Source organism: Nothobranchius furzeri, chromosome 2 (assembly GCF_043380555.1).
Source record: "Nothobranchius furzeri strain GRZ-AD chromosome 2, NfurGRZ-RIMD1, whole genome shotgun sequence".
NCBI lineage: Eukaryota > Metazoa > Chordata > Actinopteri > Cyprinodontiformes > Nothobranchiidae > Nothobranchius > Nothobranchius furzeri.
The window spans coordinates 4,614,158-4,641,699 of record NC_091742.1 but is presented as its reverse complement, the minus strand read 5'-3'; the positions used below and the strand labels follow the sequence as shown (position 1 = coordinate 4,641,699).

The window sequence follows — 27,542 nt, the reverse complement described above, 5'->3', positions numbered from 1 at the left end:
TTGCATTTTGATAACATCAATTACAGCTGGTGTGCATTGGCTATTCAATCATGGAAAATGTGGACTAGAAAATCAAGTGTTAAAGAAAGAAGGAACAGAACAAAAACAATTGCTTCTTATTTAAGACATTTTAAAATCAGGCAACTGAAACTATAATAAAATCCTAGTAAAATTATCGATATATCTATTATTGCTAACAAAATTTATATTCTATTTCCAAGTTGGTCAGTTCAGAAAAAATACATTCTTTGTAAAAATTGCACAGTGATGTATTGTTTGTGCAGATATGTTACATTATAATGATCCAGCATAGTAAAAGTGTAATTGCTCCTGTGTTCATAATCCAGGTCGTGTGGAATCTCGTCGCTCCAGCGCCTGGATTTCCTGAATCCTTACAAACAGCGGTGGGAGTCTTCATCAAGTCCTTGACAACACTGTTTTTATCAATAAACATTTTGCCCTGTGAAAAAGAAAGAAAAAGTTTAAAAAAATTAATTTATTATTTCATAAAAAGAATTATTCAATTTGAATTCCTCATAGTGTATTAAACAATAAAAGAAATAAGCAAAAAAATGTCTAAATGCATTTACATTAAATAAGGGTTATGACAATGAGTGTGCACAATCACATTTATTTCTTTGTCTTTTTGCATTCATATCTTAAAAAACATCCTGGAAATTTTTTTTTGTTGGATTGAATATGTTTACATTTTTCAAAAACTTACATCTACATCCGAGATGACCTGAATTTGTGGTAAGGTCTTCAACAAGTTCTCAACAGTGTTGCCTTGAAACCCCGACATGCTGTCAGAAATGATCCCAGAGACATTTTAACAGAGCATGTCAATGTACATTTTACCAATAAAACAACATAATGCATGCGATTATCCCTACAGGCTCACAGGGTCTTACAGGTCATATGAAGATGGTAAAAGCGATGTATTTGGGTGGCTAATGCAAGATGTGATGTTGATTGCAGGGTAGTAAAGCAAGAAGGCCAAGCACATCTCATCAGTGCTGGATAAACCCATCTGAAAGAACGCATATGGATGATGTGGTAAGTATTGCTGCAGGTTTTTTGTTTGTTTCACAATTTTACTAAAACATGACAGGTTTCTGTTTCTGTTACTGCAGCAATGATGACCAACCTTGGTGGATTGATTGCGATTTTCAGTATTGTAGGTGCACTCCACAACAATATCATCACTCTAAACAGCAAAACAAAATGATGAGAATCCATAGAGAGCTCCCTTTTTATTATTATTATTTATTTATTTTTTACCAGTTTGTACAATAAGATTTACCTGTTTGATTGTTTTAAGGCTCCCCAAAGAGACAATTTGTTGCAGGTCAAAGTTGTAGTTTTCATTCAAACCCAGAAAGTCTATTTGCTGTTGATTTCTTCATAAACAACAAGAACATTATTTTAAACTCTTTTTCGGTTTCATTAAATTCTCTAACTTATAGAGTTTTTGCATTTCCTGTTTTTCTGACCTGAAATGACCAACTCTGATTTTCCTTCCAGCCAAGTGGGTGTGCAGGAGCACGGCAAACACTTGAAGATCAGGTGTTTTATTCACAAGCTGTAAGAAGATGTTAAAGACTGACATGAAAACAAAGGAAGTGACAATATTCTTACCATTTATGATCCATATTACACACCTGAGAAAAGTTAATAGTATTACAAACTCCATAAGTGTGGAACTGAGTGATTTTAGGAGGGATTTTGTACTGAAAGGGGTACATTGGCGGAACACCTGTGGTTAAAATCCCCACATCATGCTGTCGGAGTTGGTCTGTGTAGTAGAGTTTTAGTCCTGAGCTGTCTGTGATTCCTGTACAAAGAGACAAAACAATAAAAAACTCAATTCCAAACAATATACAAACAAGACAGCTAAGGGTGGGACTCAAGTAAAAATTAATCTAATTAATTACGGACTTTTTGATTAATTACTCTTGATTAATCACATTTTAATCGGTCAAGACAATTTGCACCCAAGCAATTTTCTTTAATCAAAAATAATGTTAGTGAGGCACAAATGACTTACCCAGTTGACTTTAATAAGTATTTTTCTGTAACCAAAATGTATATTTGATTACTTTGATCTCATTGTAAAGGTAGCCATTGGGAGATTTGTTGGGATGTGTAAATATCAGTATATGTATTATTAATGATGTGTAAATAGACATGAACCATTGTAAATGTTGTGTACTGAACTTAACACTAGGTGGCAGCAGAGTACTGCTAATATATATAGAGGTGTAGCGTAGAGTTCAAGGGAAGTTCTGCTGAGGGTTCCAAGATGATTGCTGTGTGTATGCATAAAACCATTACAGCAACAGTCAAACATGGTGGTAGCAGTGTGATGGTCTGTGGCTGCTTTGTTGCTTCAGAATCATCTAAAATAGAATTTCGCATTTACTCAGATTATTTGCTCAGGATATGTTTGAAAATGAAATTAGTTTGCTGATCTGATACTGTTATGGGAAAAATTTATGTTTATTAATTCTTGATCATGGACTCAATCAACAGGATGTAAATTTATTGCTCTATGCCTCTCTGCATGCTCATATTCAGACACATCCACACAAGACACACACACACATTCTTGACTTCCCACACACAGACACAATCTCTCTCTCTCTCTCTCTCTCTCTCTCTCTCTCTCTCTCTCTCTCTCTCTCTCTCTCTCTCTCTCTCCACTCACATCTCTCTATAAATAAAGTCAGTGAACAGATGTTCGGGGCATTTTGCCTCGTGCGTCTTGTCACAGTTATAACTGTTTGACTTGTCTGCACATTGTCTCCATCTCTCTCCGACTACAGGAAATGGGTTATTGATAAACATATTGATAAAATCCATGACAGATACATTTAATTGTGACCAAAAACAGCAAATGCCTAATACATTTGTAACAGAGGGAATACTTTTTCACAGCGCTGTATATTTGAAAATAATCACCTGATTTCATTTGTGGGTTATTGTAATGGATCTCCAGCCTGTAGAAATGACTCCTGTAATTCCCTCCAATAGGAATCCCTGTATTTTCTGGAAGCTCAAATGACTAAAGTTTCACAGATGAGTTGTTGAGGGAGGAAAGAGTAAGTTAAATTAAAAACTCTTTCAAACAGAGAAAGAGGAGACTGGAGGTAGAAAATGATCGACTCACCCCTCCTCCAACAGCCCATGAAGCTATAACTGCAAAGCAGGCATCTCCTATGTGTCCCATGTAGCACTCATTATCATATGGTGCCTCCACAAAAGTGGGGCAGCGATAGAGGAGCATGTGATGGACGACCGTGGGGTTCTCAATGATGGGCTCAATCTGAATCAAAATCAAACACACACATTTTTAGGGAAAACTTAGCTGTTGAGATCTATTTTTTTCCCATTGTTATTTCATCTGTCACACCTATTGAGGATACTGGACACCATTAAGACACAAAAATCAATAACTTGAGAAAATAAAACCACCAAAAACTATACCAGTTTGCTCCAAAGTGATAGTCTAGAATCTAGACCATATGCATTCTCATATATCGGATGGCTTGCCAGGCTACCAAAGTGATGGAGAAAAGAGAATTTTCTGTAATAAGAGATTATTACCTGATAAATGTGCTGCTTTGTGACCAAGACGGGAAGCTGCATAACTTTGCAGTGATAGTAGGTGTCTTTGGGGGGAATGGTAATCTGCAAAGTGGTTAGGGTCAGGGTTAGGGGTTTTCTCTCAGGAATACTGGTGTATTTGGTTTTAATGTTTCCTACGTACATTTTCCACTCTGACACTGAGATATGTGGCGTTAGGCGAGAGGGACCTGACCAGATAATTGAGCAGATGTACTTGCTTCTGGCCTCGGCGCCCACCGTGGTATTTTATCTCATCCGTTTCTCCGTAGGCATATATCAGATAAATGGGTTGGTCCTGTAAGACATTTACAAAAGCAACAATCCTTCCTAAAATTACGTTTTTAGAACATTTCCTTAAATAGTAAACGTGTGCATGCGAAACAACAAAAGACAGAGCATCGGTTTTCATCACAGAAACTGTATAGTATTACTGCTGTTGAATGGAGAACAAAACCCTGTATGGCATGTTATTATGTCATGATTGTCTCCATATTGGATATAACACCCAGCTGAAAGCATTTTAAATGCAGTTTCAGCTCTAACAAAGAGATTCAGGAGACTTCTCACAGTGATGGTTGGGACACCTGAGCTACAAAATAATTGTCGAAAACTGGGAAAAAGAGTTTTAAAAAGATAAACTGCAGCCATTTGGTCCAGCTTCAACTGTTGTCATTCCTCAAAACATAAGTTGAACACTGATATTTTATATTTACCAAATCAAAGAGGTATTTGTGTAATCAGGAGTCTTTTCTACGTCTACTGAATACAGGAGCAAGGAAGAAAAAGCAAACCGTGCTTTACTGTGATGAGAAGGTCTTTGTCATCACATGTATCCATAGGTCTCTGAAACTTCATCCTGGTTTGACCGTCTTGTTCAGTCATGGAGAGGAGAGCATAGCTCTGTTTATCATCTGCTACAGGCCTGGCGTTTCCTGTGGCATAACAATCCTAATGTACATAGGGACACAAGTTTAGGACAGCACCAAATTATGTTAACGTTACAAAACTTATAGCTATACAACACTAAGCACAAATACAGAAGCGTAGATGCTTACCTGAAAATAGCTCCCATTTGATCTAAGCCCTCCAATGACGATATCGGCGTTATTCATTCCTCCGTTTGGGCTGAAACCAAAGCCCAGCCAGCCGGTTGTGTTGAAGGTCAGTTGGAATGTAATGATTCCTTGTGGATTATCAAAACCCCACTCCAGATTGACCTGTCGACTCGGATCTAGGTACAACGAGAAAGGCAAGTCGTTTGAACGTAGTGTTGCTTTTCCTAAGGCTAATAAAATTGACAAAAAAGAGAGCAGAGCAGACATGATGTCTCTGTGGGGTTGGAAACTTTCAGACTGAGTGCAAAGGCTTTAGCCTTGCCAAGCCACCTCCTTCGTAAGACAAAACACCTCCTCTCATAGATGAGATGAGTAGATAACAGGAAAGAGAGAACAGTTGTTTGGAATTTCTGAAACCACACTGAAACTTGCTTCTATGTTCTACTTTCCCAATTTTCAAACCTATGAAAAGCTGGCCCAGACACCACAATGGGAATAAACTCAGGAACTAATCAGGACAACCTCTCTGAACCAAGCTGTGGTTGAAATTAATTGTAGCCCTTGTCCCACATGAGAACTGAGGGGACATCATTGTGGACCAACAGCTTATGCAGAACTGGTCCGTGTCTGATACAATGTCAGCTGTCATCCACTCTGTTCTGACTCACCCAGAGGTCTGGGACTCGTGTGTCACTCTGGATTAGTTTGGGCAGAATGCAACCTGGAGCTTTGTCTGAACCAGTGACACGACTGTCCTCATGCTCCCAGATTACTGCATTTCCATAGCAGTAATCTGAACCAGTAAACACGATGCCCATTGTCATAATATTGGTAGACATCCTGTTTTCAATGGATGGATGGGAGGATGGATGGAGACTGTGACATTAACCATTGATAAACATGACATGTTAGTTTGTATTTATAATCAACTCCTGTACTACGTTTAACAGCAGCAATTCACAGACATAGGCAATACACTGTTGCTGCCAGGACTGAATGTGTCAATAGGCAAATGGGCTAATTACAAATCTTACAAATTCTTGCTACAGTGTTGACTTAGAAACAGGAAACCTCTGGAAGCATCTGTCACTTCTGATAAGTGTTATCATAAACACGCCCTCTTACTGAAAACTTTTGGCTGGAACACAGGAACATTCTGATTCACTCCAGTTTACTGTTAACATGTCAGCGTTAGACTTTACTGGAAGCACATCTCAACGTTGGCCAAAAGAGGAACCTACTTTGGAGCTGATGGGAAAAAAACAGCACACGAACCTCTCCCATCAGGTTTTATCCGAAAGACTCACAATTCAGCTCAATACTTCTTGTAGATGACCTCTTGACCTTTCCGGCCACTACATCACCTCTTCTACCACCATTTTCAACACCAGCTTTCCATAATAATGTGTACCAAGCATAGGTTTTTTTCTGCAAGATATCTTAGCAATCATTTGATTAAAATGTAGTTGGTTTGACAATGATGAATCTGACTACAGGAAGGATGTGGAACAACAAAGATTACTCAAGCCAACCCCGTTGACTCAGCCTAGAAATCCAGAAAAATCGTACCATAGCAAAAGTTTTTACTCTGTAGGTTGATCTAGCCATGCTTTATTGTTCCTTAGCAGGTCTACCATTGGCCCAAACAAATTTAGGTTGAACCAATCACAGTGCTCTATGTTTGCCAGCTTAGCACCAGAGGTGGGATAAAGAAAAAAATAAAAAGATGGTGTCGGCTCCGGAACGGTGCTCATTTGAAACAGCTTTGGCATCAACTTTGGATGATAGGCTACTAAAATCCTTTATTTTCAAACTAGTTGTATTTTCTTCTTTTTCAATGGTGAATGGCAAACTGCCCCGTTATTTGTTTGCTTTGATTGGTCCTAGCACCATCCAGCCGTGTGACATCATACATGCTCCGTAGACTGGCTCTGCCTATAGGAGTTGCCGTAGTGGCCAGCCTCCATCTTGTATGGGTCTCCATTTGCCCCTAGTGCATTTATTTTTACTGAGGAAGGTGTGCACCCAACTAAAAACACATTTTATTAAGATTTTCACAAAATCAGTTAAAAATATATGTTTATGTTTATGTATTTAGCAGACGCTTTTATCCAAAGCAACTTACAAGTGATAATCGGCATTTGCCCTTGAGGCTAACAACAACAATAACAACTTGACATCAATCATGGAGAGGAGGGAACAAGGAGTGGACGGTAGAGGGGGGGGGGACGGGTGCAGGGAAGGTGCTAGTTAAGAAGATGCTCTCTGAAGAGCAGGGTCTTCAGGAGTTTCTTGAAAATTGAAAAGGAAGCCGCTGTTCTGGTAGTGCTAGGAAGGTCACTCCACATTTGTGGAACGATGCATGAGAAGTGTCTAGATTGTCCTGAGAGTGGTGTAGGCACTGCTAGCCGACGATCCTGTGATGACCGGAGCGGCCGGGCCGAGACGTAAGCCTTTGCAAGAGGATTCAGGTAGATGGGAGCCATACCATCTCGGACTTTGTATGCTAGTGTTAGCAATTTGAATTTGATGCGTGCTGCTAGCGCTTGTCACGTTCTGAGGATGTTAGGACCCAAATATGCAGTTACCCAGGATGACACGAGGCAGAGATGATGAAAAGTAAAATCCTTTATTTTTGAAGAAGGAACAAAAGTAAATCCAGGCAGCGAGCCTAAAGTCCAGAACTCCAACGCTGGAGAAACAAAGCTCATCAAGAGCACGAGCAAACACTGACAGAATAACATACAGATACATTAATGGACCGACACAAGACATAGACAATACCGGGCTTAAATAGACTGGGAGACAAATTAAGGAAACAGGAAGCAGGTGTGTGGAGTGAGGGCTGGAGGGAAGGCAGGTGACACTAATCAACTCAATGGGGAAAACAGAAACAGAGGAGGTCAAATACCTAAACACAAAACTAAACAAATATTACCAAAAGACAGAGGGAAGGACTCACACAAACTAGCTGGAGGAGGACATAGCACATACACCCACACACACTGAGCTGGGGAGAACAAGGCTGGAGCTGACCTGGGAGGAAAGGGTAGAAAAGATAACATGACACTAAACTGACATGCAGAAAAAGGACACATGAGGGCGCCAAAGGGCTACAACATAAGACACATAACAGGGATGCAGACAAGGACCCATGAGGCTGCTAAGAGAGCACAAGGGGGGAACCAGGAGTGGAGTACAAGAGGAGCTGGGGAACAAAGGGACACAAGAGGGAATCTAGAGAGGGATGGAGGACACCAGGAGGCACAAAAAAGGAAGGGGCTGACGCAGACCATGACAGCGCTAGCCAGTGGAGCTCAATGAACAGAGGGGTGGCGTGTGCTCTTTTTGGCTGATTGAAGACCAGGCGCGCCACTGCGTTCTGGACCATTTGAAGAGGTCTCACAGTACAGCCTGGAAGACCAGTTAGAAGGGCATTGCCGTAATTGAGGCGGGAGATGACAGTAGATTGCACCAGGAGCTGGGTGGCATGTTGTGTTAGGTATGGTCTGATCTTTCGTATGTTATATAGCGCAAAGCGGCATGAACGAGCAACAGAGGCAACATGATCTTTAAAGGTCAGGTGTTCATCAATCACAACACCCAGATTTCGAACTGCCTTTGAAGGAGCCAGAGATAGGAAGTCATTTTGGATTGAGATATTGTGCTGTATGGATGGTTTTGCTGGGATGACAAGTAGTTCAGTTTTAGAGAGGTTGAGTTAGAGATGGTGGGATTTCATCCATTTTGATATGTCAGAGAGGCAGTTTGATATTCGTGCAGAGACAGTGTGGTCGTCCGGTGGAAATGACAGAGCTGGGTGTCGTCTGCATAGCAGTGGTAGGAGAAGCCATGTGATCGAATGATCTCACCCAGTGAGGTGGTGTATATGGCAAAAAGAAGAGGTCCTAGTACAGAGCCCTGGGGGACTCCTGTGGCAAGATGGTGCATGGTAGAGGATTGTCCAAGCCAAGATACACTGAATGATCGTCCTGTGAGGTACGATTCAAACCAGGCGTGTGCTTTCTCTGTAATGCCCATGCTAGAGAGTGTGGACAAAAGGAAGCCATGGTTGACAGTGTCAAATGCAGCCGATAAGTCGAGCAGGATAAGCACTGAGGATTTGGCAGTCGCACTAGCATCTTTGAATTATATATATAATAAAATAAAATAAATTAAAGTAGAAAATCCCAATGTAGGCTAGTACATACTCCAGAGTTACTTGTGGAGTACCACAGGGTTCAGTGCTCAGACCAATTCTTTTTACTAAATATATGCTCCCAATTGGTAAAATCATTAGACAGCATGGGATAAACTTCCACTGTTATGCTGACGATACTCAGCTATATTTATCCATTAACCCTGATGAACCTAATCGGTTGGGTAGATTACAGGCTTGTCTTGAGGACATAAAACATTGGATGACTCTAAACTTTTTGCTTTTAAATCAAGACAAGACGGAAGTTCTCATCTTTGGACCAGAAATCCAGAAAAGGAAATTGCTTAGCCAGTCGCCTGACCTGAATGGCATTACATTAATCTTCGAGAACAAAGTAAGGAACCTTGGTGTTATCTTTGATCACGACATGTCTTTCAATTCCCAGGTTAAACAGGTTTGTAGGATTTCATTTTTCCACCTTCGGAATATTGCTTAGATTAGAAGCATCCTTTCCAGGAGTGATGCTGAAAAACTAGTTCATGCATTTATTACATTAAGACTGGATTACTGTAATTCATTACTCTCAGGAAGTCCACAGAATGTAGTTAAAGTCTTCAGCTTGTCCAAAATGCTGCAGCTAGAGTTCTGATGAGAATTAAAAAGAGAGATCATATCTCTCCTGTCTTAGCTTCCCTACATTGGCTACCTGTTGAATTCAGAATAGATTTTAAGATCCTCCTTCTCACATACAAAGCTCTTAATAATCAAGTTCCATCATACATCAGTGATCTGATTGTTCCATACGTTCCTAACCGAGCACTTCGCTCTCAGACTGCAGGTGTACTGGTGGTGCCCAGAATATCTAAAATTAGGATGGGAGGCAGATCTTTTAGTTATCAGGCTCCTCTCCTGTGGAACCAGCTCCCAGCCTTAGTCCGTGAGGCAGACACTTTGTCTACATTTAAGAATAGGCTTAAAACATTTTTATTTGATAGGGCCTATAGTTAAAATCTGATGTTAGCCTAAATCTGGACAAGTGGGGGATTACAGGGAAGTGGAGTGTACAGTCGGTAAAGGCGGCTCTCCCTTGCCCTGCCTCCAACATGCCTCCATCTAAATAGGATAGATTATCCAGAGTTTTCTCTGTAGTTATGCTGCTATAGGCTTAGACTGCTGGAGGATACACTGACCACTTTCCACACTCTACTACTTTCTTCTACTATCTGCTCTTTAACTGTATTCCTTTCTACAATTTCAGCTGTTAACTTTATTTACTCTCTAAGTGTTTTTCTCCCCAGAAGAAGCAACAACGATGTTCTGCTGAGCTGTGGTGGCCTCATGGAGGGGGCCATCGTCCAACATACTGCTGCTAACTACTTAAACATTCTCCATCTCCTGATAATAACTTTTTGCTTTCCTTGACATTGGACGTGTTTCTGCTAGTTTACCCATTTAATTAGAGATCCACTAGGATAAATACAATAAAGTTTATCTCACCAAATAGAATATTTACTAAGACATCACAATAGAACTGTAGACACATTATTGTGTGTGTGTGTGTGTGTGTGTGTGTGTGCGTGCGTGCGTGCGTGTGTGTGTGTGTGTGTGTGCGTGTGTGTGTGTGTGTGTGCGTGTGTGTGTGTGTGTGTGTGTGTGCGTGTGTGTGTGTGCCTGCTCTGTCTTCTCGATCCCCAGTGAGTCGTGGAGGATGGCTGCTTATACTGAGCCAGGATTCTCTGGAGGTTTCTTCCTGTTAAAAGGGAGTTTTCCTCTCCACTGTTGCTGCATGCTTGCTTAGTATGAGGATTGCTGTATAGTCACTGACACTAGTCAGTGACTTGATGCAATTTGCTGGGTTCCTTATATAGGAAACATTATTTCTGATTGGCTTAATGAACTGTGAATTGGAATGTTTATTATGTGAAGTGCCTTGAGACGACTCTTGTCGTGATTTGGCGCTATATAAATAAACTTGAATTGAAACTGAATTGAAGTAAAATTGTGTCTGTTGTTATATTCCTCAGAGTTAAATAAGAGGGAAAAAGCATTTTCTAAACAGCTCAGTCATTCTCCTGATCTGGCAGCAGTCAGTTTGCTTTAATTTAGGATAAAACAAGTGAATGGGAAAACCCAAACGCTAGTTTCCTCTCACTTACATTGTTTTATGCTAAACTAAAGCAAACTGACTGCTGCCAGATCAGGAGAATGACTGAGCTGTTTACAAAATGCTTTTTTTCCTCTTATCTAACGCCGGGGAATAGATACATTTTACTTAGGGGTGGAATATCCCTTTAATGAAATTAACTCAATTGCCTTTTAAATTGTGTCGTTAGTGTTTGGGTGTATAAAGGCTATGCATGATTGCTCAATAAATAAATGATGATCAATAAATAAAATATATATATACAACATGTAGTAAAATACATGTTATTTACAAAATAAAATACATGCTATATAAAACTACAGCATGGTGTTAATGTTTAATTCATTTATTGTTGAAACAATGCATACTTTCTCATGCAATAATGCTTTTTGCACTCTTGCTGTGTCATTATTACAGGCAGTCAGGACAAGGTTTGCACATGTTCTTGGAAGTGAAGATGCTCTCCTGGCTGCTGTGACACTACCAAAATTCAAGCTTCGTTGGTTACATGACCAGGCACGGAGGGACCTCGCAAAGGCACGTCTGCTGGCAGAGTGTCGAAAACTTCTCCCCAAACACAATCAGCTACAACCAGGTACCTGCGCCACCGACACAGCACAGCACCCATGTTCTAGCAAAGAGGATGAGTTCTTCTCCTTTGCAGAGAGGATGACACCTATGCCACTGCTGAAGCTGAGGTAGCCAAGTACCTCACATCAGGAGCTACAGGGTTAGACTCTCTGAAGCATTTCCCGCTGATAAAGAAACTATCTCTTAAACTTAATGCAGCCACCCCCTCGAGTGCCCCCGGTTGAAAGGCTTTTCAGCCTGGGAAACCTAATTCTCACTCCAAAGAGGAACAAGTTGTCTGATCGCAAGTTTGAGAAGCTTCTTCTCATGAGGTACAATTGTTGGTTTGAGGGAACGAGTGTGGACTAGCACTGATATGATGACGTGTTTCCGCCAATGGTGCACTACAAGGTGAAGCAGGTTAATATTTCCAAGTGAAACATAGACAACTGAAGCATATAATCCACCATTATTTATTTCAGCAGTTGTTTAATTTATTTACATGGCCTGACTGCAGGAAATATTATTTTGTTTAAACATTGACTGTTTATGGAGCAAAAGTACGTTTTGTTATTTATTTAGTTTCTCATACTGAGGCTAAAAATACTTTAAATGTGCCCATCATTACTGAAGATGAGGTCTGGTGCAGTTCAGCTGTTTTCTGTTAAGTTTACAAAGAATGGATGAAGCTCAATGTGTTTATGTTGAATAATTTTTGCACTGTTATTGATACGGTTCCTAAATGGTCTGAGGAACAATTTAATGTTGGCAATGCTAAAAGTATACTTTCTACCCATTTCAAATTGTAAATATACCTATCAAGGTTTCAACATACTGTATGTCATGTTTTGTGTGATCCACTGCTTTTTTGTAGTGATAGCCTACTAGGTACAATGATTAGATTCATAGCACTGTGTGACATCAACCACAAAATTATGTGTTTGTATTTGTAGAGGGTTAAAACTATAGAAATAGATTAAAACGGATGGATAAAAAGTGACACATAAAACAGACATTGTCCTTTCTAATTTAGTTTCATTCATTTCATCATTCACTTGCACTCACAGTACTACACTGCCATTTTATGTTCAGACCACTAGGTGGCGTAGTGAACTTGTGGCAGGATAGGGCTACCATGTAAGCAAGCAAGAAGACCAGCAACCTTGCTGGCTATCCAGTTAAGGAAGTAACACATTTTACTTTACACTTAGAAACTAATTAGACCACACCCCTTCTCATTACAGAGATGCACATCACCTAATATGCGTAATTGGTAGTAGGCTTTCGAGCCTATACAGCTTGGAGTAAGACAACTTGCATGAAGAGGATGATGTGGACAAAATACTCATTTGCCTAATAATTCTGCACTCCCTTTAGTTGGGTTTGGAAAGGACACAATCCAATATGGCGGCATTACTGTTACACTCTCCAGAGCATCTGTATTTATGTCTATGGTTTGTAAGACAACCATAAATTCTGTCCGAACGACTGAGCTCTGTTTATTGGCCATGGCCAAACTATATGCCTGGATACCATATGCGATTATCTCTAGTGTACATGTTTTTTTTGCCTTTAACAAATAAATAAACACACACACACACACACACACACACACACACACACACACACACACACACACACACACACACACACACACACACACACACACACACACACACACACTCACCTCCCCACTTACACCCAGCACCAGATCCTTCCTTAAATCTCTAATACACTTTCAATTGGGTAGTCAGATAAAAAGGCATTTTATGTGGCATCAGAGCAAAATTAGAAACTCAGTTTTTAGTCTGACTTTTATTGTGTTAGTTAAAACTCATAATGAGACAATTGACTTTTTTCCATTTAAATTCAACAGATCCTCAAAACTAAAATCAAAATGGTGTATTTTGGTCTTTTAGCTATTGTAAATCAGGTTTACTGTTTGTAATCTCTAAACATAAAAACATTTGTTTTAAAACCGCACATGACAGCATAAAAAGAAGAAAAAAAAAGACTTCATTAATTCCATCTCCAGAGAGGTTTTATTTGTATAAAAATGTGTTTCAGCAACTGGAAAATCCACAGCAGACAAAGCTAAACCAGTATTCAGATATGTCCTCTAATTAGTAAGACTGTCTTGATGTGTTTTTTATCTACAATGTATGTTTGTTTATTTAAAAAAACTATAAAATAACTATTAAATAAAACTAGATTTTCAGAGCCAGGGCAGTGGTGATAGTAGCACTAATACATAAAAAATGAAGATCAACCATTTCACCTCATTAAATATTGTCATTTAGAGCAGACTAGTAATTAACTCATTATGAACATGATGTTTACAGTAAAATGTGCTGGAAAACAATCACAAAACAACAACTAAAGCTTTCGAGTTTAAACCCAGGACACCAAACCTATGCTTAAGTTATAAATTTCACTATGAGTACCAAAAAAATCAGAATCCTACTTGACATATGCTTAATTTAGCTTATTAATCATAAATATTTCTCTTTTTTCCTCTTATAAAATTGGACAATGACCTGCTGCTTGTGAATTCATGTTACATGATATCAATCCAGAGCAGCAAAAGGACGAATGCTCCCACAATCACGATCCAGGAAGTGCAAAGTTGGCTTGCTGCACTGTAGTTGAACAGATTCACTTGCTTGTGGCCTCGACGCTTCTCATGGTATGCAATCTCATCTGTTAGTCCGTAGGCATAAATTATATAAATGGATTTATCCTGCAACACAAATGGATATTTTAGTTGAATAAGGAAAAGCAGCTAGACGTTATATCCAATATGGAGTCGAATAAGTGTGTGTGTGTGTATGTGTGTGTGTGTGTGTGTGTGTGTGTGTGTGTGTGTGTGTGTGTGTGTGTGTGTGTGTGTGTGTGTGTGTGTGTGTGTGTGTGTGTGTGTAACTGCAGAGGTCGTATTACAGATTATGTTAGCAGAAACTATCAAATTTCAGTCATTCAGTGGATAAAAATCCCATGTGAGATTTTATGTTCCCAAATCACAAAAGCGCCCAGTTGAAGCAGAACAATTGACAGTTCCGATCCAGCGAAACCTTAATAGATTGACAGGCGAGATCCTTACAGTGATTTGGAAATCTTGGTTGTCGTTTGTGTTCACTGGCCTCTGAAACGTCATCACAGTTTGACCGTTGTTTTCAGCCACGGAGAGGAGAGTGTAGCTTTGTGTGGTGTCCGCTACAGGCATGACTTCGCCTGTGGAATAGTAATCCTATAAACAGAGGCTCATAATTGATCTTATGTTGGAAAACAAACCAATTGATGGATTTAAGAATAAAAAGTTACCTTGAAATAGTTCCCATTGGATCCAACTCCCCCCATGACGATGTCTGCGTCATCCATGCCTCCGTTTGCACTGAAACCAAAGCCCAGCCATCCCACTGTGTTGATGGTCAGTTGGAATGTAATGTTTCCTTGTGGATTGTCGAAACCCCACTTCAGGTTGACCAGTTCATTTGAATCCAGGTACATCGAGTTAGACAAGGTTGTCGCTAGTGTCGTTGTAATAAAGATGTAGAGGAGAGAGAGCAGAGCAGACATGATGTTTCTGTGAGGTCTGAAACATCAAACTGTGTATAATGTCATCTAAACACTCTCCCGCCTTGCTCTGATGACACACCCGCACTGGACCTGAAGGGAATTTTCATCTGTAGAATCTTTAAAACATACAGCATCTTTTTGTATTAATTGTCAGCTTCAAATTTAGCATATTAGCATCAAACCTCTTCAGATGGAGGATTGGGGTTAGTACTTTCATCATAAACCTGCCATGTCCAGTTCTATGTGTGCCTTTTGCCTCCTGATGGAGAATTAACAGGTGTCAAGGGCCAATTTAATTAGTCTGTTGCTGTTGTATTCCAATGACTTACTAAACAAAATAAAAATGATTATCAAATAGTTGTTTTACTGGCATTAAAGAATAACAAGTTTAGTTCAAAGGAGTTGTTGACTCATTTAATCAATACAATTGCAGTGGTCTCCAGTGGGAATGAATGCATTGTAAGTCGTTGTAAAAAAGTATACTGGTGTACCATTTCCAGGACCTAAAGTTTGCCCACATCACAGCTGAGTTTCAGACAGCAGGTTTTCGAGTCTTATTTCCTGATATTTGGACACCACCCCGGATTGGATACCAGCAACGCAACAGCACTGACTTGTGATGTGGATTTTTTATCTAAACAACACAAGCCTGGAGGAGCTTCTGCCGTGTGGTGAAGTTGCTAATGCTAATGATTAGCTTAAATTAGCCAAGACGTCCAATGCTGATTCCCAGATGTTAAAACAGCCTTCCCCGTCGTGAGTCGAGATGGGTGAGTCCATGAATGTTTAGTGACAGCGTGACGTAGAACTGTCAGGATTGTCAAATCCTAGAATTTCACCGTCTATTTTCTATCAGAAGCTAAGGAGACAGGTGTAGAAGACTATTTTTATGCTCAGCCTGCATGAAAAACTCAGAGAGACCGATTGAAATCAGAGAAAAAAAACATTTTAAAATGTTTTTTCAGTCACCCACACCTGTAAAGAACATGTATTTGTCAATGGCAATAATGGGTTAAGGATTTCTTCAAGGTTGATGCTTGATATTTCCTCTGGATGATCATAAATAATTTCAGAATGTACAAACAAATAGGCTCATGTATTAATGTTATTAATCTATTTAACAAGACTCCTGTACAACACTGTTGCATTATTCTGTAGCAATTAATACATATTAATTATGGCCAATAAGATGTGATAGTCCATACAAATATGAAATATCAATCTGATTGATCTTTGAATGTTCAATCAGAAGATTCTAGGGTTCTTTGCTTGTTTAGGGACCATAAACACACTTCGTATTAATTCAGACAGAGTCAAGTTTATAGTTTATGAAATGAATTTATTTCTTTTCCTAAACTAACAATTTATACATGACAAGATATAAATGATGAGATGTGATGTGGTGGATGGGAGGGGTTGTGATGGAAGCTAGATGTTGTAGCAACCGCTCTTTGTATCTGAGAGAAATTGTGAAATCTGGGTGTAAAAGAATTTGTTGTTTGGTTCTAAACTAGAGAATTGTTTATTAAAAACAGCATCAGACATAATTCGGTCGGGGGAGAGGTCCTACCTCAAGTGGAGGAGTTTAAGTATCTCGGGGTCTTGTTCACGAGTGAGGGTAGGAGGGATCGGGAGATCGACAGGCGGATTGGTTCGGCGTCTGCAGTGATGCGGACGCTGAGCCGATCTGTCGTGGGGAAGAGGGAGCTGAGCCAGAAGGCCAGGCTCTCGATTTACCGGTCGATCTACATCCCAATCCTCACCTATGGTCATGAGCTTTGGGTAATGACCGAAAGAACGAGATCGCGGATACAAGCGGCCGAAATGAGTTTCCTCCGTAGGGTGGCCGGGCTCAGCCTTAGAGATAGGGTGAGGAGCTCGGACATTCGGGAGGGACTCGGAGTAGAACCGCTGCTCCTCCGGATCGAAAGGAGCCAGTTGAGGTGGTTTGGGCATCTGGTCAGGATGCCTCCTGGACGCCTCCCCGGGGAGGTGTTTCGGGCATGTCCTGCCGGCAGAAGGCCCCCGGGTCGACCCAGGACACGTTGGAGAGGTTACATCTCCAATCTGGTCCGGGAACGCCTTGGGGTCCTGCCGGAGGAGCTGGTGGACAAGGCCGGGGAGAGGACGGCCTGGAGCTCCCTAATTGGGATGCTGCCCCCGCGACCCGGACCCGGATAAGCGGAGGAAGACGAAGACGAAGACGAAGATCAGACATAATCTGTCGTGCCAAGTCTACACACCCTTGGTGTGAAGGTTCTCTTTCGATCTGGTGGGGGTTGATCGTCACTGCCGGTGGAGTGAACCTCTGATATCAGGAACCTGTAGCCAGTTCTGATAGAGCCCGTCCAGTCTGAGAACCCTCCAAGTGAAGGCAGGAAGCTGGAATGCTTATTTGCATCTAATGTTGATGTTTGTTTGGCTCTTAGAAGAGCCGGTTGTCTGGTATCAGCCACAGCGTTGCAGAGAGGCTTTGACAGGAGGTCAAAGGAGAAGATGGTTTCAAAAATGCTTCTTTCCCGAATTGGCCGGTTCGAGGGTCAGCGAGAAACTGAATTAATTGAGAAGTAATTCTTGTTTTATTAAACTACTTTGTTATGATTTCTGGCCAAGTTTGAATTTGACACGTTTCTGAGTATTTACCAACATCCCTCAGAAAGCCACGCCTTCCTCAGATACAAAATTCTTAACCTTAATATGTGTCTTATTGTAATGTGTATGAGTGTAAACAGTGATTAACTTGTTAAATAAAACACACAGTGATTTGTGATATAAATGGATCATTGTAAGAACAATATTCATTTCAAATTCATTGATTTAAGCACAGATTATTAAAACATTTGATTTAAATATCTTGTTCATTCATCACACATGATTATTTAACTTATAACTGTAAAATCGTGGAGTCTGAAGAATGTTGACTTCTGGCGTTCACACAGTGAGTGCAAGAACCTTGGCTGAGAATGTTTGAATGTTTTGTCTTAATGGTATGTAAACAAGCACTGTAGAGCCTTCTGGGTTTGGAATGCCAAATAGAAAGTGGATTTATTTCTATAGATGAAAGGTCACTATGTTGGTCAATGTAGATGGTGAAAAATTGACCCTTTCGGACGTTACAATACCTATTCTGGACAGCAAATGGGATATATTTTAGAGTGTGCCATTTCATTTTGCAGGTATCATGCAAAGAGATGTTTGTGCAAAAAATCAGCGTAGGTGCACAGAAATTGATTTATCAGCAAAAATGTAGTAATACTTACTTTTGTCAGATCCTGTATAGTTGAGCAAATTCAGCTGCTTGTGTCCTCGACGGTTGTCGTGGTATTGAATTGTATCTGTTAGTCCGTAGGCATAGATCACAAGAATGGGTTGATTCTGCAAGATAAAGATTACTTTAGTCAAATTAGAAAATGTTATTTTTACAGCCTTTATTGGGTGGCGCTGAAACAGCAAATATAACCCTGTAGTTTTCCACTACAGAACTTTTTTGGTATTTCTGTCATTCACTGGAGAAAAAAATCCTGTGCAGCATATTGTCCTGTTACCATTGTCCTCTTACTGGAAAACTGCTCTGCTGAAGGCAGAATACATGGATGTTCAAGTCCAACAAAGGCACTTACAGTAGGCTCCACATAATTATACAGCTGGAAACTCGAGAGGTGCAGCACACAAACAAATAAACTAACAATACAATTATGAGCTGTGAGGAAAGTTTCGATGCAAACAATAAAGAAATTTAAGGACATTAAAGACATCAAAGTGCATTTGTTCAGTTAACCTCTGAACAAGGACAAAACATACCAGCTGTTCTCGTGTTTATCACTTGATGGTATCAATAAGGGTGCATAGGCATAAATGAGTAAGTGCCCTGATTGCTGTTCACCTGATCTGTTTCTGTCACAGACCCAACCCCCTTTGGAGCTCTACAGCGAGGGAAAACGTTAAAGGAGAAGTGTCACTCAAACTTTAAACGGTTCCCAGAAAGTTCGATTTTACATGCCTGAAAAAGTATTTTGAAATCTTTTATGGATTTTACACAATTGCGATTTTCCTAAAATTTAGAAGAGTGCTAAACTTATGATGTAACAATATCACACATGCTGAATTTTGATCTGATTGAACTTTTCTAAATATTTGCGAAACACTTGTTATTTCCACAGACTCATTGGACATTACAAACAAATGTAATAAAAAGAGCTAAAACATCTCAAAATCCTTACCTCAGATCTGTCATATTTTGACATTTTGACAGAGATGAGAAGTAACTGAAGACTTTGATGTACAATATGTGTATGGCATGTAAAGGTTGGGTCATTAAAGAACGAAAAACAGATCTCGATATTTTCCGATATTAAATTTTAATATCGATATCGGCCGGTATTGATGGTACATCAATTATATCAGACATCCCTTGTAACTATCTTCTGGACACTGTCAGCTTTGCTAAAAGGGGATCTGCAAAGAAGTTGTCTTTTTTTTTTAAACATTTACCAATTCTCTGCGATGGACTGGTTCTCTGTCCAGGGTGTACCCGCCTGATTGCCCATTGACCGCTGGAGATAGGCACCAGCCCCCACGCGACCCTACGTGGACAAGCGGGTTCAAACAATGGATGGATGGCATTTACCAATTCTGTGGTTCAATGACCAAATTAACATAAGTGACACATTAGGTTTCTTCCTTGATCTCCATATTAGAAAACGACCCAGCTGAAGGGAGGATGAATGAATGGACATACCTAACAAAGAAACTTATGTTACAGTGGCGTATCCAGGCCTTTTCAAATGGGGTGGCCCAGGTGGGCCAATTGTTTATGTATGGGAGGCACCTATGGTTATGGAGGGAGGGCGGGGGGGGGGGGGGGGGGGTGAGATGGGGGACAAATTATATAACCCCAAGCCTTCAGTTGAAAATTTAAAGTCAATTTAAATGGAACTCAGTGGGGTGGCCAATCAGATATCAGGGGTGGCATGTGCCACACCAGGCCACACCCTGGACACGCCCTTGGGTAAAAAGGTTTACAACAGGGTTATGACCAGCAATTTTACAGGGAACAAAGTAGGGATTTATGTTGTCATCACACAGTATTAAAGTGTAATAAAATGTTTCATTAGTTCAGTTGTATGGGCCATGGAGGAGAAAACACCACAGCTGATTTCATATTTGTTATTTAGCCACTTAAACAAGTAATGAATGGAGCAGCCATTATGATTTTTTACTTGATATTATGATTTTGGTAAAAATCTCCATATCTAGTATTTTTATTCTGATTATCTATTACTCTTAAATTTGGTAAAAGCATTTTGAAACTGTTAACGCCATGACATGAATAAATACGTAACAATTTGCCGACATTAGACTAAACAAACGCCTACTGAGTTTGCCATCTGTTTGATTAAGGCCTAGTTTATACTTCTCCGTCTGCGTCGGAGACACGCAACACCATTACGCGTCGGTGCGAGGGCTCTCCGACGCGCTCGCAGAGGTCGATGGAGACATACCCAACTTTTTAACTATCTGTCATGATCTTGTGATTGGTCAGGATGCCGTTTCCTTTAAATTCGTCAACAGCACCACCATTTTCCCCTCAAAAATGAGATACGGAGCAGATTGAAGAACGCCTTGCGGAAAAAGAACAAAATAATGAGCGTTTCTTCACCCGTGACAAAAGGAGTACAAAGATACGCAGCAAGCGTTTTATTCCTGGATGGAAAACGTGGGTTTAGAGGTGCCAATCGTATGAAGAGGTGGAGGGGAATGTTGGACAAATGTGTTCCTGTCAAAAAGGCTTTGAAATATCAACACACGTTCACACACGAAGCTGACGATGGGTGATCAAGCGTTTGTTTCTGAAACGTCACGAGGCGAGGCGCATTGCCAGTGCAGCACTTTCCGACACCCGCAGAGAATTAACCAAATTGTGACCTTTACCCTCTTGCTATTTAACCTTCCCCTCTCCCCCATCCTAAGCTAAACCCAGTTGCGCATGCAAAACTTTGTTTCTAGTTGTAACGCCCCCCTCAAACACGGTTAACGAGAATTTTGGAAAGAGAAACTGGGTTAAGGTTAGGATGGGGGTGAGGGGAAGGTTAAATAGCAAGAGGTTAGAGGTTAAATGTCGGTCAAATGTGCGTTTTCCTGCGGGCTTTGGAAACCGACGCTCTGACACCACGCGGCGCCTCCTGATGCATCAGAAACAAGCGCTTGGTCACCCATTGTCAGTTTTAGCCGCTTCGGGTGTGAGAGTGTGTTGGAGATATACACACACAATGCAAACACAGTAGTAAAAACACCATCTTGGGCCTGATACGTGACTGTAACGGTGGCTACGGCCTCTGTTGTCCTGGCGGGGAACGGCTTTGCAACACTCCTCAGGTGACGGAGAAGTCTGAAGGGAAAACATCTCCCTTAATGCGTGTACGCAAATCCGATCCTGAGCTGATGGAGAAGTATAAATCAGCCTTTAGTCTGCAGTCGTAAGTGTGACACGCAAATATAAGGTTGCCATGGTGACCCTAATTAGCCACTGACAGCAGCCTCAACATTTTTGTTGAAACAGCTTTATGCAGCTATCTTAGCATAATTGTCTAGTTTATGTATTTATGATTTAGTGGTGCTTTTCTGCGTTGCATCCACTGTTATCATGAAGTAGAAAAAAGTAAGAAGTTCTTACGGTGATAAGAAAGTCTTGGTTGTCAGCGGTATTTATAGGCCTCTGAAATGTCATCAGGGTTTGACTATTGTTTTCAGACATGGAGAGAAGAGTGTAGCTCTGCTTGGTGTCCGCTACAGGCATGGCTTCTCCTGTGGAAAAATAATCCTGCAGAACGTAGGGATCATTTTTCAGGAGAGCACTAATTTCACTCAAAGTTTTCAGTTTATAATCAAAATTTAGCACAAATATTGATAGTATAGAAATATTTAAGGGTAAAAGGTTACCTTAAAATAGTTCCCACTGGATCCAGCTCCCCCCATGACGATGTCGGCGTTATCCATGTCTCCGTTTGCACTGAACCCAAAGCCCAGCCATCCGGTTGTGTTCACTGTCAGTTGGAATGTAATGTTTCCTTGTGGATTATCAAAACCCCACTTCAGGTTCACTTGCTGACCTGCATCCAGGTACGCCGAGTATGCTAAGCTATAGTTCAAGGTTGCTGTTGCTTTTCCCAAAGCCAGTAAGATGAAGAATAAAGAGAACAAAGCAGACATGATGTCTCTGTGGTTGGAGACCTTCAAACTGAGCACAATTGCTTCAGAGATGCCAAAACACCTTCCCGCCCAACCTCCTTTGACGACACACCTGCACTGTTGCCATGAGCTCAAGAAATGCTCAGTTATTCAGAACTTGACCTTGTAGGAATGACATCAGCAGTTTTTGTGCTGTTTTGTGTTATTTTCTTAAGCTTCACATTTGTTGATTTCTTTATTGTCGATGCTTGATCATTAATGTTTGAAGTTGCTGTAAAATTGTGCGAGGTCGGGTGTGCACAGTGTTAAAATATTTAACACTTTTAGATTGTTTACATGCTGCTCCAGGGTGAGCTGCTGTTTAGTGACCTGATGTTGAGGTTTAACCTCGTCTACAGGTTCATTTCCACCTGTTTTCAGTCAAATTCAGGTGTTTATGTCTGAGAAGTAGACAAAAGAGAGCCAGACTGACAACCATTCACCATGGCTTTCTCTGTTCTCCCCCTGTCATCTTCTCATGTTTCAAAGACTTTTTTCTGACCCAGAAGAGTCTCGTTTTACAGGAATGTTGGACTCCCAAATCCTTCGGGTTGAGAAAAAACTTTAAGCACCATTATTCACTCATCATGAACATTGCTTTTGCTCTTTAAAGTGGCATTTTATCTCACTCTGTGCCAACAAACATAAGCAATAAATAGAAATTTGATGCGTAATCTTAAACACATCATCATTTTCTTCTTGCTGAGTCATTGTTTCCTCTCTTCCGTGGATTTCGTGCTGCGTCATCTTAAAGTCCCACCTGAAGGTGGAGGCTGCTTCTGTGTTTACTAAACTTTTTGTTGACATTACACAAGTCAGTTACTTACTTATTTATCCTTGAGGCTCGTGAAATGAGCAACTGAGCACGCAGTGGTTCACACGTTATGCTACTAAGTCATCTGGAACCATGTTGTTTCCAGGCAGCACAAGAAGATTGTTTTCTTTTAAATTTGTAACGTCTGTGGACTGTTTGGAAAAATAAACATACTGACAGAATATGAAAAAATATCTCGTACATAATAAACAACTATTCTGAAAATAATTTAAATAATATTAGATCTAGCTCATAATTTATTTCAATTTTTTATTTATGTATTTATTTTTAACTGAGTAAATGAGAAAATGCCTTGCCTTGCCTAATCTGTGATTACTAACAATATTGTTGCAAATTCACATTAAACCACTTCTGGTATTAAAGCATCCAGGTGGAGTCAGGATGAGTAATTTTATCTAAAACCTGTTATTTACAGTCATTTAAATGTCTGCTGCCCTCTGGTGGAGGATCAAGAGGTGACAACTGTTTTTCTTTCTTCAGTAAAGTAAAACTGATCATTCTGTGGGTTAAGAAAACAACAACAACAAAAACAGTCATTTTCACGGTTTATCTCCAAAAGCTTTGAAGATTTTTGACAAGAGAAACAAAATGAAAGTAATAACAGCGTGTAGCGTCATTAATGGCCTCTAATTTGTGACAAAGGTCACATTTTCCCAGCTGGGTCAAGCTGGGTCGACTGTAACTTTGCCCCACAGATTAACGAAGCCAGGAGCCATGATGTCTGCTGAAACCATCTTTATCTGCTGCTGTTCCGTCCCAGGCTGAAGGACACTTCAAGTTTCACAATAATAATTTTAAATAACCCCTGGTAGGGTCTCCCATGACAAATTGGTCTTAGGTGAAGGGTGAGACAAAGAACGGTTCGAAGGATCTTTCATGGCGGTTAAAACGAAGAGTCGGAGTACCCGGCCCGGAGAGTTACCGGGGTCCCACCCTGGAGCCAGGCCTGGGGTTGGGGCCCGTGAGCGAGCGCCTGGTGGCCGGGCTTTCGCCCATGGGGCCCGGCCGGGCCCAGCCCGAACCGGATACATGGGCTCGTCCAACTGTGGACCCACCACCCGCAGGAGGAACATGAAGGGTCCGGTGCAATGCGAATCGGGTGGCAGACCAAGGCGGGAGCCTTGGCGGTCCAATCCCCGGACAAGAAAACTAGTTTTTGGGACATGGAACGTCACCTCGCTGGCGGGGAAGGAGCCGGAGCTTGTGGCAGAGGTTGAGCGGTACCGGCTAGATATAGTCGGACTCACCTCGACACATTGCATTGGCTCTGGAACCCGAGACCTGGAGAGGGGTTGGACACTCTACTTTGCTGGAGTTGCTCCGGGTGAGAGGCGGAGGGCTGGGGTTGGCTTTTTGTTAGCCCCGAGACTCTCTGCCTGTGTGTTGGGGTTTACCCCGGGGGACAAGAGGGTTACTTCCTTGCGCCTTCGGGTCGGGGAACGGGTCCTGACTGTTGTTTGTGCTTATGGGCCAAATATCAGTTCAGAGTACCCACCCTTTTTGGAGTCCCTGGGACGAGTGCTAGATAGTGCTCCATCAGGGGACTCCATTGTCCTGCTGGGGGACTTCAGTGCTCACGTGGGCAATGACAGCTTGACCTGGAGGGGTGTGATTGGGAGGAACGGCCCACCTAATCTGAACTCGAGCGGTGTTTTGTTATTGGACTTCTGTGCAAGCCGCAGTTTGGCCATAACGAACACCATGTTCGAACATAAGGATGCCCACCGGTACACTTGGTACCAGGGCAGCCTAGGTCACAGGTCGATGATAGATTTTGTAGTCGTATCATCTGACCTGCGGCCGTATGTTTTGGACACCCGAGTGAAGAGAGGGGCGGAGCTGTCAACTGATCACCACCTGGTGGTGAGTTGGATCAGATGGCAAGGGAACATGCCGCGTAGACCTGGCAGACCCAAACGCATAGTGAGGGTCTGCTGGGAACGCCTGGCAGAAGAACCTGTCAAGACGGTCTTCAACTCCCACCTCTGGCAGAGCTTTGACCACGTCCCGAGAGCAGTGGGGGACATTGAGTCCGAGTGGGCCTTGTTCCACTCTGCGATTGTCGAGGCGGCTGTTGCTAGCTGTGGTCGTAAGGTGGCCGGTGCCAGTCGTGGTGGCAACCCCCGTACCCGCTGGTGGACACCAGAGGTTCGGGGAGCCGTCAGGCTGAAGAAGGAGGCCTACAGGGCGTGGCTGGTCTGTGGGTCTCCGGAGGCAGCAGACAGGTACCGGATAGCCAAGCGGGGTGCAGCAGTGGCAGTTGCCGAGGCAAAATCTCGGGCGTGGGAGGAGTTTGGTGAGGCCATGGAGAAAGACTATCGATCGGCTCCAGAGAGGTTCTGGCAAACTGTCCGGCGCCTCAGGAGAGGAAGGCAGCAACTCGCTCACACTGTTTACAGTGGGGATGGGGAGCTGCTGACGTCAACTGAGGCTATAGTCGGACGGTGGAAGGAATACTTTGAGGAGCTCCTCAATCCCACCAATGCGCATTCCGAGGAGGAACCAGAGCTGGGAGGCCTGGGGATGGACTGTCCGATCTCGGGGGCAGAAGTTGCTGAGGTAGTCAAACAACTACACAGCGGCGGAGCCCCGGGGGCGGATGAGGTTCGTCCTGGGTATCTCAAGGCTATGGATGTTGTAGGGCTGTCATGGTTGACACGTCTCTACAACATTGCGTGGTCATCGGGGGCAGTTCCTAGGGAGTGGCAGACCGGGGTGGTGGTCCCCATCTTTAAGAAGGGTGACCTGAGGGTGTGTTCCAACTATAGGGGGATCACACTCCTCAGCCTCCCTGGAAAGGTCTACGCCAAGGTACTGGAGAGGAGGGTCCGATCGATAGTTGAATCTCAGATAGAGGAGGAGCAATGTGGTTTTCGTCCTGGCCATGGAACTGTGGACCAGCTCTATACCCTTGCAAGGGTGATGGAGGGGGCATGGGAGTTTGCCCAACCAATCCACATGTGCTTTGTGGATTTGGAGAAGGCTTATGACCGTGTCCCCAGGGGCACCCTGTGGGGGACGCTCCAGGAGTATGGGGTGGGTGGCTTTCTGTTAAGGGCCATTCAGTCCCTTTACCAGAGGAGCGTGAGTTTGGTCCGCATAGCCGGTAGTAAGTCGGACCTGTTCCCAGTGAGGGTTGGACTCCGCCAGGGCTGCCCTTTGTCACCGGTTCTGTTCATCACTTTTATGGACAGAATTTCTAGACGCAGCCGTGGTGTGGAGTGTGTCGAGTTTGGTGGCAGGAGAATCTCGTCTCTGCTTTTTGGGGATGATGTGGTCCTCCTAGCTTCATCCAGCTCTGACCTTCAGCTCTTGCTGGGTAGGTTCGCGGCCGAATGTGAAGCGGCTGGGATGAGGATCAGCACCTCCAAATCTGAGACCATGGTTCTCAACCGGAAAAGGGTGGCTTGCCACCTCCGGGTCGGGGGAGAGGTCCTACCTCAAGTGGAGGAGTTTAAGTATCTAGGGGTCTTGTTCACGAGTGAGGGTAGGAGGGATCGGGATATCGACAGGCGGATTGGTTCGGCGTCTGCAGTGATGCGGACGCTGAGCCGATCTGTCGTGGGGAAGAGGGAGCTGAGCCAGAAAGCCAGGCTCTCGATTTACCGGTCGATCTACGTCCCAATCCTCACCTATGGTCATGAGCTTTGGGTAATGACCGAAAGAACGAGATCGCGGATACAAGCGGCCAAAATGAGTTTCCTCCGTAGGGTGGCCGGGCTCAGCCTTAGAGATAGGGTGAGGAGCTCGGACATTCGGGAGGGACTCGGAGTAGAACCGCTGCTCCTCCGGATCGAAAGGAGCCAGTTGAGGTGGTTTGGGCATCTGGTCAGGATGCCTCCTGGACGCCTCCCCGGGGAGGTGTTTCGGGCATGTCCTGCCGGCAGAAGGCCCCCGGGTCGACCCAGGACACGTTGGAGAGGTTACATCTCCAATCTGGTCCGGGAACGCCTTGGGGTCCTGCCGGAGGAGCTGGTGGACAAGGCCGGGGAGAGGACGGCCTGGAGCTCCCTAATTGGGATGCTGCCCCCGCGACCCGGACCCGGATAAGCGGAGGAAGACGAAGACGAAGACGAATTTTAAATAATAATTTTAATAAACTCTTGACTTTATTACTGTTATTACAATCATCATAAATAATCTCTGGTTCAGTATAAATGTATTTTGTTCAGCAAACTAGAAGGTCGTCTTGCACGTAACCAGCCTCATTCAGAAGGGATATCCAGGGTAAGGGTAACATCATCACATGTCTTTTACTCATGACCAAGCTTTCTGAAGCTGAGAGTGGGCGTGTTCTGAGGGTTTTGGTAAAACTAAATTTCCAACAGCAAAAGTTCAGTTCATGAACCA

At 42.4% G+C, this 27,542-nt stretch overlaps 1 protein-coding gene across 1 annotated transcript; it reads right to left on the bottom strand.

The window, feature by feature from the left end:
• Positions 1-109: 109 nt before the first annotated feature.
• On the bottom strand, positions 110-22,414 carry LOC107377595 (DBH-like monooxygenase protein 2 homolog). The gene is made up of 16 exons (XM_070543199.1): positions 22,070-22,414; positions 21,804-21,950; positions 18,391-18,505; positions 14,876-15,081; positions 14,655-14,801; positions 3,770-3,922; positions 3,607-3,690; positions 3,170-3,325; positions 2,962-3,064; positions 1,662-1,834; positions 1,494-1,582; positions 1,304-1,400; positions 1,148-1,207; positions 912-1,030; positions 725-803; positions 110-460 (listed from the first exon to the last, which is right to left on the bottom strand). The coding sequence occupies exons 1-16, from the start codon at positions 22,337-22,339 to the stop codon at positions 290-292; spliced, it is 2,169 nt and encodes a 722-aa protein (XP_070399300.1). The 5' UTR covers positions 22,340-22,414; the 3' UTR covers positions 110-289.
• Between the last annotated feature and the right edge of the window lie 5,128 nt (positions 22,415-27,542).